The sequence below is a fragment of the Podarcis tiliguerta genome, assembly GCF_965153285.1.
Source record: "Podarcis tiliguerta genome assembly, chromosome: 7".
NCBI classification, from domain to species: Eukaryota; Metazoa; Chordata; class Lepidosauria; order Squamata; family Lacertidae; genus Podarcis; species Podarcis tiliguerta.
Genome location: NC_139540.1, coordinates 39061813 through 39074000, shown reverse-complemented (window position 1 = coordinate 39074000; position 12188 = coordinate 39061813). Strand labels below are relative to the sequence as shown.

Below are 12188 nucleotides of genomic sequence, written 5' to 3'. Positions count from 1 at the left end.
TACTAAGTGGATCAATCTCCACAATCCAGACATGTTGCTAGTAATCAGTTTTGTACTGTCATTGTCTCAGTATATCTATTTGCAACTAATAACCATAGACATTTCCAGAGATATTTTGGAATATGCTGGCCTCTGTTAAAGCTTTTCCAAAAGACTATCAGAGAAAAAGTATCCTTTTGATCCTCTAACATGAACAATCAGCGTGCAGCTTGGAAACTAAGGAAACCTTTTTCTCTGTTCATCCTTTGAAGACAAAGACAGGGATTTGTTTGCTGCAGGATGGTAACCAGGAGCCTTTCAAAGTGCGGCTGCACTTAGCCAAAGATATTTTGACGATTCAAGAGCAAGACGTGATCTGTGTGTCTGGCGAACCTTTCTATTCTGGTGTAAGTATCATTTTCTTCAGCAGTTTTCAAAATGAAATCATTGTGTATGTTGAGCTTTCCTCACTCCCTTTTGCCTTCCATTGGAGGGTGTTGAAATGAAGAAAAGTTGCAAATTTTTGAAATGATGCATTCAAGTCTAGATAGAAGTCATGAAATACAGTGGTATGGTGCTTCCTGGTGTTGTTTTGGTAGTGTAAATAATACGAGCAGTGTTCAGGAGATCAATGCAGTGAATGGTCCTAAGAAGCATTCAATTAATATAATTCACAGTCAAGATTCAGGTGGGATGAGATAGCTTACTTAATGGGATTTAACTCTACTAGGTGCTATGTTGGGCTCAGGTTAAACCCAGGACTCCAGAGACAAAACAAAAACAAAAACCTCACAGTGGCCATGAGTCTCCCCCTAAGACTCCATGATTGGGCAGGAATATAAAGGATCCAAGTTCTTAGGGACCTTGTAAATTAATACAACAACCTTGAACCTGGGCTTGTAGTGTCCAGGCACTCAGTGCAAGCTTTTGATCTCTGGAGTTATGTGCTGATAGTAGTTCTGTCCCCATCAACAGTCTACTCACAACATTTTGCTTGTGCTGGAGCCTCTGCACTAGGATCAAAGGTATCCCTATGTAGAGCGCATTGCCATAATCAAGTATTACGGTTGCTTAAGAACTCGTAATGCCAAGAGCAGAGTGTTATGAAGATATAAAAAGAGCTTTGCTGTATCTGACCAAAGACTTGTCTAATCTAGCATCCTGTTTCCCACAGGGGCCAACCAGATGCCCTTTGGAAGTCCACAACCTAGACATGAGAGAATAGCCTTTTCCCACTGTTGTTCCCTAGTCCCTGGTATTTAGAGGCTGTTCTTTCTGATTCACTACGGTATCTAACTTTATGTTGATGCTGAGTTACCCATTGGCTCTACCCAAAGAGAATTTAAGAGTTGCTTAAGATCATCAAACCATATCCCTGCAATTCTACCAGATCATATCCAGTTTTTGTGTTTTTTAACATGGATTTATCATTCCCATTTGCATTTCTTTAATATGTCAGAACACCTATTACTTATATCTAGATGACATTTAAATAATGCCTTGGCATAAATGCATGATATTTTTAATTTCCCGTACAGTGTTACAGCCTACATTTCCAGAATATTGTTTTAGAAGGTAACAAATGATGTGCTCCGCTTGGTTAGCCTGGCTGCATGTTATCTGAAGATTAAATGCACAACCCATTAGATAACATATCAATGTGAAGATGGGATTTACTTTTCCTGCTAGAACAATTGTCACAGTTGACACTTTTGAGCCCTTTCCTTTATTTCCTCAGGAACTGAGATGAGATTATAAATGACTAGGTTCATCCCAAAAGACTCTTTGTTCAAAGTATTGTCTATTTCTGCTGTATGCTATTTAAATAATTGTCTAGTGATTAGATATGGAGGGTCTGATTCAACCAACCTGGTGTGTGCTAGCGGAAGCTGGTGCAAGGACTCCAGCTACTGCAATGGGTCTTTCCTTCTCCACCTCCTCCTCTGCACTTTCTGTGCCTTCCCACATCTAACCTGGGGTTGAAAGAACCCCCAGAACAGTCCATGATGGCAGAAGAGGGGAGCCCATTTGGCGAGCAGAAATGCTTGCACTGATGAAACATTTGTTCTAGCACTACACATTTCTACCCTTATAGCTGAACTTTGCTTCTCCCACATTTATTGGATAACTGCCTCCCAGAGATGTATTGTGAGCCCTTGCTCTTGAAGGATCAATTTCACTGAAGGTCAGACCACACGGTACTGGGAGCAATTTGTTGAAGTTATGAGTTTAATGTAGATAAAATGTTACATGTGTTTGAATATGTTGGACTGCCTGTTGCAGAGGACTGGTGGTTTTCCACTCTAGGGTGGGCAGGCTGAGACTTGCGACTGGTTTATGAGGTATTTTTCCTAACTCGTACCCTGAGCTTCTTTGTGTTTGGTGCTATGTGCAGGGAAACAGTTTGCTCTGTTGTTTTTTGAGTGGTGTCTCTCTGTGTGTTACAGCAGAGAGAGACACAACCTTTGCTTTTAAGCAGCATGGACTTACTGTGGGATCCGGGGAAGGAACTTACTGGACTTTAAAAGATGGGGACTCATTACTAATACGCAATGTAGCATTTTGTTGTTCTGCAAGAGTTACTGTTTTGTAACTCTAAATGTTTAAAAACCAAGTGTTAGGTATAGTGTCAGTGAAAAGTATCTGATCAGACTCGTGTAGAAAGAAACCCTCTTCACCACAAGTAAAGCTTTAAAACTTATTTCTTGTGGTGAAGAGGGTTTCTTTCTACACGAGTCTGATCAGAGACTTTTTGTTGACACTATATCTAACACAATTATCCTAACCATACAGCATCTCTAAATGTAATATTTTCTGTTCCTTTCATGGGAATAAATGACAACCATCCACACATATGGAGAGAGTAAAATGGTCCACTCAGGGATGATTTTGAGATGGAGTTAACCCACTGCCGTTTGTCACTGTATCCATGACTCAATATTCATTTTAGGTCAGGAAACGTTCGGTGTAATTGTGGGTAGTGTTTGTGCTGCACACAGTGGCAGCTGGTGACATTTTGACTTAGTAGGGCTGCATTTTCTAAACTTGCTGTTTTCATCACGGTAGGACTTGCACAGCACATATTTAGGAAAGTGTGCCATTTCATGTGTGCAGAGTGCCATTATCACCTTCTCCCTTAAACCCCCCCCCCCAAAAAAAATATTAATCATCAGTGAACAGGGAAAGAACTTCCATGTAAGAGGACCAAAGTATGATTTTCTTGTTTAGAAATTTAGCTATACTTATTGAATCCATATGTTGCTTTCAGCTACACATCTGTTCTTATTTTCAGTGGGAGGGCTGTGATCCAGCAGCTCCAGTGGATCAGTCCCAATTGTATATGTGTCAGGATTGTTTTAGTGTTCTGGTGATACAGCTTAGGTATTAGTATTGTATTGTGTATTTTTTCTGCATGCAAATGGTCTGGTTATTATTGTGACCCCCTTAGGTGTATAATAGCAGGTACCACTAGATAAATAAGGATGGATTTTCACCCACTTCATGGGAACATATGAGGGGCTCATTTCTGAAAATACTCCTATATGCTATTGAAAAGTGACTGCAGGTTTATCTCTGTGTTATACTGGATAGCTGGACACATATTTTAGAAGAATTGCCTAGCAATAGCTGTTTGCATGTGGCAACTCATTGGCATTTGTTTTATGTAACTAATTTGTCACTTTACAATTAGAAAAAACCCAAAAGAGCAGTTCCTTCTTTTTTAATGTTGAAATTCAAAACTCCAAAATGAAGATATAGTGTGCAAGCCTATTTTTATAAGAAATATTACATCTGAATAGAACTGAACTTGGCTTACTCTTTCAGGAAAGGACTGTAACAATTAGAAGACAAGCCGTAGGAGGATTTGGATTAAGTATAAAGGTAGGTTGCATTTCCCCAACTGTTTCCTACGTTCAATCAGAAATGCCATTTGGCTTGTGAATAATGCATTTAATGAGATCAAAAGGTGCTTGATTGTAACCTGCAGTTTCAATGAAAGGTCTGTGTTGGCTGATCTTTACAATAGATAATCAGTTGAAAAAATTTTCCCCATAGTTAATGGAGGAACAATGGAGGCAATATCCGATTAAGATTCATTTGTGCTTATAAGGTTTGGTATATATTTTAAAAGTATATTTCATCTGTGTAGTCTTGTCTTTTGTTCAGTGGTCCTTTAATTTTAATTACTTGTTAATGAACACAATGGCAGGCTCTCTAAATAGCCAGTGAGTTCCCATAAACTATTTATTAATTTCATAGTTGCTTGCTAATAAGATTGAAAATAGTCCTATTTCTCCACTGTATTCATTGTATTACAGATGGAATGATTAATCCACATGAGGATTGGTTTCTCTCTCTCTCTCCCCCCCCCCCCCAATATCTACCTTAGAAAAGCTTAGGAAACATAAAAAGGGAGATAATTTTAAATGGTACATCATAGCTCTGAAACACCATATAAAGCAACAAATCTCTTTTGAACAGAGCTTTTAAAAACATCTCTTTAGTACAGAAATCTTAGCTGTTATCTATGAGTGCAAAACAACATTGGTATATGTTTCCCAAAAATGAACTTATGAAATATGATTTGAGGGGAAAATAAAATGTAGTTCTTTTGCATTCTCATTGAGTAGGAACTTGAAAAAAACAAAACTTTCCAGTTCTTAAAATGAGTCTGGTGTGTTTATTTTAGCAGAACTACCTAATTAAACCAAATGCTAATTAGTGCACTATGGCTACAATCCCATAAGAATGAAAATGGGAACAAGATTTTTTGTTGTTGTTTAAAGTCATTACATGCTGTTATTTTTTTCATGTCTAGAAACAGAAAAGAGAGTAAGTTGTGTAAGCGTGCCTGAACTAAGAATTTAAACATTGGAACACTGGTAGATTTTTCTTTTCTTTTTTAAAGCTACTATATAATTTATGATGATGCTGAAGAAAGTTCAGAATGCTAGGGACTGGAATACAATTAACTTCTTTTTTGCAACACAGATTTCCGCTGGTTTATAAGCATAAGAAAATTATTACTCTGGACAAAATCCAAAAATTATATTCACCTTTCATACATTCAGTTAATTTCAGATAGCTTGCTCAGTCTACCATCATGATATTAATTGCCTCAAATTACTGTTCATGCTTTTAATTGGGGTTCTGAAACAAAATCCTTGGCTGTATTTTAAAAAGAGCTAACAACAGACGTAATGACATACAATACCAGATATAGGAGAACAGAAGGAATTCACATGAAATGACTGTAGGAATTTAGGGTCAACTTCTACTTTCTCAAAATCTATGTTGGTCCATTCATGCACTTCAAAAGATGTTGACTGTGTTTATAAAAAAAACCAAATGCATAACCTGGTACTAATACTCAACAAGCCTAAAAATATCTCTATATCCTAAAAAGAGGGGCAGGGATTGTCATTACTGCACTATTAGCTTCCAGAGACCTTCTTTTTGACCCTTTCCTGTGTTCTTAGTAGCTAGTCAAAGCGGAAATAGAAGCTAAAAGCCCTGCGAGCCCTGATATTTTTTTCTGATGCCCTTCTGTTTCATTAGCATTTCTCTTTCTCTCCTTGTTCATTTTCCCATATCAACTAAGCATTTACAAGTTGCATCCCTCATGCTGTAGGAAAATCCCCACAAACCTCTCAATATCTGCATTTCATTTTTATGCTTTTGCCCAATTCCTCATGGTCTCCTCACTCACAGGATCAGGATGGACCTCCAGATGCTGTTGAACTCCCTTCCACCTGATCAAGGATTATGGGAGTTGTAGTTCAGCAACATCTGTCCCAATCCCAAACATAAGGGATAGAGAGGTGGGCTTGGATCAGGCTAACTCATTTATGGGACTCCAAACCTTTCCATAGATCACAGCCGCAGCGAAGGGAGGGGGAGAGGCTTGCCAGGTTTTTTGCCCCGGGTGAAGCCTCTAGAAGGGCTCTGTTGAGGCTCACCGCCTGTGTGTATATATGTGCAAATACACATGGGGGTGTGTGTGCTAAATTGGGTCTTTGACCTGGGTGACATAAAGCCCAGTTTCACCCCTGCTTAAATACTCACTGTGTCCAACAACTAACTCTGACTTCCTGACCAGCTTCAGAATCACCACAATAGTTCCCACTATGCTACTGTCAGTTCCTAGCATTCCTTGTATTTCTCCTCCCGAAGTTGCTGACTGGCCATTGCTTTGGACTTCCCACTAATCTGTGTTCTCCTTTCTCTGTGTGCATGAAGTCCCAACCACTAACCTTTGCTCTGTGAAGGGAGAGTATCAGCACCCCACCCTTCTCACCGCAAACATAAAGTTAATGCTGCTCTACCAGTCAGGTGAAAACTAGTTCAGGGATAGTTAACTTTCTGTCCAACAGAGTCTGCAACCAAAGATTATTGCCAAAACAGTATCTCTTGCCTTATGAATGTTGGTGACCTGTATTGGTGTGCCAATATGAACCAACTATCATTTGCTGCACTTGATGTCACTTGGGGTTGTAAGAGTTGCTTGATGAAGTCATTGTGTGAATTGAACAGTGCAACCTTGGTTTGAAAAAGGTGAACAAGGCTAGACATTTGAATCTTTCTGCAATAATCCGATTTATACTTTCAAAGTCTGGAAAGGCTAAAAATATAAAGGCATTGTTTGAAGAATATGAGATATGACATTAACATTGATGTTTCAGAATTGCTTCTAGGATAAGAAAGCATAAGGACTAAAACTATGCTTAATCATATTTAGTTGAAGAGCTTGTGAGTTTTTTTATTCTGTTTATTTTTCTATATAAAAAACCCAGCACAGAAACTGAGCAGCTTATTTTGATTTCCACTTCCATTCCTCCCCCGCTTTTAAGGACAACCTGTTACTTTTCTTAGAATTCTCCTTTTCATCTCTTATTTCTTATTCATTTTCCTACTGACTTTTTGTGCTGTGTTACAATGAGAAAAAGAAAATGGAAAGCAGCAAAGAAAACCTTCACATTCATTTTAATCAAATGTCCAATATTCTTGCTTTCTATTGTATGGCTTTGTTTATCTGTTCCTTGTCAGCACGACAAAATGATCACAGCATGGCTACTGTTTCAGAACTGGGCCTATTTTTCTTATTATAAAGTGGGCTCCATATGGTAATCTCTGGAGAATCTGGGGGAACCTGCAGTGAGTTTGCTTTCTTTTGTCAACAGTTCCACATTGTTCCATTCACACCCCGGTCTGCTGATGCTTCCAACAAACATTTTTTCCCTGCCTAACAATGGAGCTGATTGCATTCATATGCCTATTATTAAACAGAATTGTGAAACAGAAAATCTTTACCCCTTTGAATAAAACAAACTTAAAATGAAGTAAAAACTTCAAAGAAATGTAATAATATTTATAAACTGACAACAGGCTCAGTAAAATGTGGTTATTTTCATCTCATAGGGCGGAGCGGAGCATAATATTCCAGTGGTTGTTTCCAAAATTTCAAAAGAACAACGAGGTAAGTATCTGTGCCAGGCTATTTGCTCAGGGGATCCAGCAAAGCATCACCAGGTTTATACATTTCAGACTGGGGAGGAATAACTGAATAGTTAAGAAAAAAAATTGAAATCTGGGCCATAAATATGCATGGCAGGATATTTTTAAGGAACATATGAAGCTGCTTCATGCCGGGTCAAATCCATTGGTTCATCTAGTATTGATTACAATGGCAGAGCAAGCCGATTGGGTGCCTGGGGCAGCGTGCATACCCTGTGCCCTGGGGCATGGCGAGCCAGGGCAGGATGCCCCGTGGGGCCTCCAAGGCGTCTGTCTGCCTCCTCCCACTCAGTTGCCCTACAGCTGAGGGGGAGGTGGCAGGCGGACCATTTGGGGCAGTGGGAGCCTGTGGGCACCCAAGCCACCGTTACTCCCAGGAGAGAGTGTGGCTCGGGCACGCTGCAGGCCCCGTGGTGAGTGCCACCTGGCATTTTGTCACCCCCCTCAGTGGTGACACCCAGGGCAGACCGCCCCCTTCCTCCACCCTTGATTGTTTACTGTAACAGGAAGCGGCCGTCCAGGATTTCAGACAGGGTTCTCTCCCTGCCATATGTGGAAATGCTGGAGACACAAGGCAGATGCGGGAAGCACTGGCCTGCAACCCTTCCTCACACTTTGCACATTTAAAGTAAAATAGAATTTCCTTTGTGAATTTTAGCCTCACATGCTTTAAAACCCTATTCAATACAAGCCTAATTATTATCCCTGAACCGTTTTATATGTACAGCACAGATTATTGTAGCTGTGGTGCACGTGCAGTGTGCCAAGCATTCCCAAAATGCATGAGAAGCTTCTGTTTTCATGGAGCGCCATCTGCACAGCAAAACACCCCAGAAGCCTAGGGTGCACTAATATGTATCCAATTAGGTTTCAGTCAAGTTGTGCATAAGGCTGAGGAGGAGGTGGACTGTGGCCAGGAAGAGCAAATTCCATAGCGGTTCCCTTCTTTGGCTGTAGTTATGAGGTAGAACACTGGTTGAATGCACATCACAGACTAATGTGCAGATTGGAACCTAGCTGTCCATCTGAGTTTGTACTTCTGTGAGAGTTGTGATGCTCTTCTTAGCTCAAAAAACAAAAAACAAAAAATGCATTTAAAATGTTTAGTTTGAGATCAGAGATTTATATTTAAATGTATTTTGGGCAGATTTTTTAAAGCACAGAAACTGGATGGAAAGTGACCAGGACAAGAAATAGACAGATATGTCAATCTCTAGCAGAATCCCTACAAAATGTCACTCAGATCACAAGATCCACTTCAGCCTTGAAGCCTGATAACTGTATTTAGAAACAAGAGCTGCATCTGTTCTTTACATTTTTAGGGTTCAAGAGTAGAAACATGTCCTAGATGCAAAAGGGGAAGTAAATTTCCTCAATAATACTTTCAGAAAATTTTAATTATCTATGTAAATGTGAAATATGAAACCTGTCATGGATTTGTTTTCTTTTGTCACCTATTTCTGATTGTCCTGCTCACATCCTGCTCCATTGATGCAGCTAATGGAAAAATATAGAGGAAAGGTTGAAATGAAAAGCACACCTTTCCTTTATTTTCTCTTTCTTTTTAGCGGAACTCTCAGGCTTGCTGTTCATAGGAGATGCAATTCTACAGGTAGGCAAACCCATTCACTTTTGCCAGCTTTTAGTCCCAAGTATAATGTGAAGTCTAACCTAAGTGAAGCCAATGCTCAAAACTGCCTTTTCTTTTTTTTAAACTCAACAGATTAATGGAATTAATGTAAGAAAATGCAGGCATGAAGAAGTGGTGAGCTTATACTCCTTTTCTAAAAACCATTGCAGTTCTTAATATAAGTCAGCATAGCTGCACTTCTGTCACAGTGTTCATCGTTATGCTCTGTAAGTAGATCAATGATCCCAAGATTGCTAAATGATCTAACCTTTGAATATTGTAACTTCACCATAGAAATGGTTTACTGACCTCAGTTGTGTTACAGCCTAAGGGAGGCTCTGCTTTCTTAGGATTTGTAGGTCCTTTATTTCTGGTGTGCTGTGTGTACCTCTTTAAGCAATACTATTATGTCTGGTTAAGTAGCGCTCCCTGTACATACCAGATGTGTGGAAAGCTCTCGTGTATAAATGGGGAAGTGAGGGTCAGGGTACTGGGCCCACCCCCAACACCATGCACCCGCATGTTGAGCACAGATGTCTACAGTGGAACCCCTTCATGTGAACAGCTCAGTATTGTTGAGGTGCCAGTGGAAGCACTTACCCTAGTGCAAATTCGTGTGTGGGTGTGGCTAATCTGGATTGGGATTGTAGCATGGAGTAAGGAGTTAAATATCCTCCCCCCTACAAGGTCTCAGTTTAGACTTGGCTTCCTCACATTTCCTATTTCCTTTTTAAAAGCTGTTCACACAATTGCTAATTGCATGAATAGTTTCTCACTCAGTTTGGTCTGGGGAACCTGTGGCCATTGAGATGTTTCTGGTCTACAACTCCCATGAGTGCCAGCCAGCATGACCAATAGTCAGAGATGATAGGAGTTGTAGTCTAGCCACATTTGGAGGGCTACAGGTCTGCTCTAAAAGATAAGTTGTCTTGCATAGTTGAGTGATTTAAGAATGCTTTGAAGATGTAAATTCAAGGGAATTATAGCTCTTTTAAAAAGAAGAGTTATTGACTCTTACAAAATTGTGCATCAAACAGTAATGTAAAGGAGCTACTGATTTCCTAAAGAAACTCTTTTCTTTTTAATTGTATATTGCATTATATGAGGTTCAATAACGAATTAAGTTATTTTCCTAATCCCATTTCTTGGAGCTGTACTTCCTTTTTAGTTTTGTGCTTATTTCATATATGGCTCATCAACTTTCAGAGTCTGATTTGTTTGCAAAAGCAGCTTAATCCTTTGCTAGGCTTCTGTATACTAAAACTGAGATTTTTATTTACTGTGTCTTCGAGCCTTGGTGTTCCAGCAGTGATCAGATTACTTTAGTCAGTAGTTAAGCTAATGCAGAAAATCTCTCTGTGGGAGCAAAATGAGATATTGGGGCTTCAGGAAAAGGTTTGGTTGTATTTTTGAGTGCAGTGCCATACAGCTATGCTAGTAAGTCATTGTTTTGTGTTCAGAGTCAATGAAGCAAGATATGAAATGTTTGTGAAATTATGCCGGCACCCTTGTTAACCTGATTATGCTTTCTAAGATTAATATTTCTTTTCAGTTATAATTTGCACAGCCAGCCATGCTTATATTTTAGCACCTGGCAAATGCTTAACCAAAACCTCAGGCAGAGATGTAAAGTGAGTACTTGTTTGCAAACCTTCAGCCATAGAATCATAGAACGGCAGAGTTGGAAGGGACCCTGAGGATCATCTAGTCCAACCCTCTGTAATACATGACTGGATACTTTTATAGATGACTCTTCTCCTGCAACAATCAAAACAAAGCAGATATAAATGAATCAGTAATGACTGGACTGAGAAACGTCTTTAGAAAATTGAGAGGGGCACTTCAGTAAAAGGACTGTGGCAATATTCAAGGAACAGGACATCCTAAGCAGAATATTATGATTGAGCCCTTCACTCCTCCACTGTGGTGCTTATCAGATCCCAGAGCTATTCTTCTTCTCTCTTCTGCCTTCAACTAGGCAGCTATTCCTGTTCTATCTTACAGAGCTACAGAGCTCATGTCCTACACAGCCCAAATGCCCACTCCCCCATCTGGCATCTCTAATCTGTGGGCATCAAATTGTTCACCTCTGTGCCTGGTCCCAGATTCCCATCACTTGCTGCTTCTGGCTTGCCACAAGTGTTTCACATCTGGTATGTATACATTGCAGCAGCCTGCTTAGAGGTGAGTAGAAAGAGGCTCACCCCAAAATCAATTGGGATCCATTGAGTGACCCATTTGCTCTTCACTGGCTGCATTCACGACAGTTTATTCAATTCTCACGACATATCCTTAACTCTTAAACCGAGCTTTCATGCAACACAAAAAAACACTTTTGGAAGTATAGCAGAATATATTTTAGTGCTCATTTCAGTGTTATTGGCTTCCAGGGAAAAAAAACGCCATTTGCAAAGAACACAGAAATGAGCGCTAAACTTCATCTAAGTCTTGTAAAAGCTTAAATATAATGCAGAAAATAACAGTTAGGGAAACAATGGGAAAATGGAATAAACTGTCCTGTGAATTGTGGGGGGTTGGGTGTATGTTTAGGCCAGGCACTGAATGGGCTGGATTTCTCCATTTCCCATCTCATGTTCCCAATGGGGAAACCTTGCTTTGGCATTTCTTGATGAGTCACTGCCTGTGGTCCCTTTCCTGTTGCCTGACCATCACACCTTACCCTCCTATAGAAGCAGGCCGTCTGTCTTTCTTGTGCACCTGGTTCGTCAGGCTGGCCTGGCTTTGGGGGAGTGTGGAGACAAGTTGTTTCTAGCTACTGCCCTAATATTGTTGCAAGACATTTCCCTAGTTAGTCATTTATATTTATATATTAAAGCTGGAAATTTTAAAAGTGGTGGTGGAAGGAGAAGATGTAGTGACAGAACCATTATTTCTTTGTAGAAGGCCCATATTCATTTGTTATTGTTGTTGTTTAGTCGTTTAGTCGTGTCCAACTCTTTGTGACCCCATGGACCAGAGCACGCCAGGCACCCCTCCCGCAGCTTGGTCAGACTCATGTTTGTCGCTTCAAGAACACTGTCCAACCATCTCGTCCTCTGTCGTC

General features: G+C 40.0%; 1 protein-coding gene across 4 annotated transcripts in view; it reads left to right on the top strand.

Moving 5' to 3' along the window:
• SNTG1 (syntrophin gamma 1) overlaps nt 1-12188 on the top strand; it is a 208540-nt gene that overhangs the window by 110166 nt on the left and 86186 nt on the right. For all 4 annotated transcript variants that reach the window (XM_083451163.1, XM_083451162.1, XM_083451164.1 and 1 more), the window contains 5 exons: nt 252-386; nt 3805-3861; nt 7399-7456; nt 9063-9106; nt 9218-9259. In XM_083451163.1, the coding sequence (XP_083307289.1) occupies nt 252-386; nt 3805-3861; nt 7399-7456; nt 9063-9106; nt 9218-9259 (336 nt within the window). The remainder of the gene's footprint in view (nt 1-251; nt 387-3804; nt 3862-7398; nt 7457-9062; nt 9107-9217; nt 9260-12188) is intronic.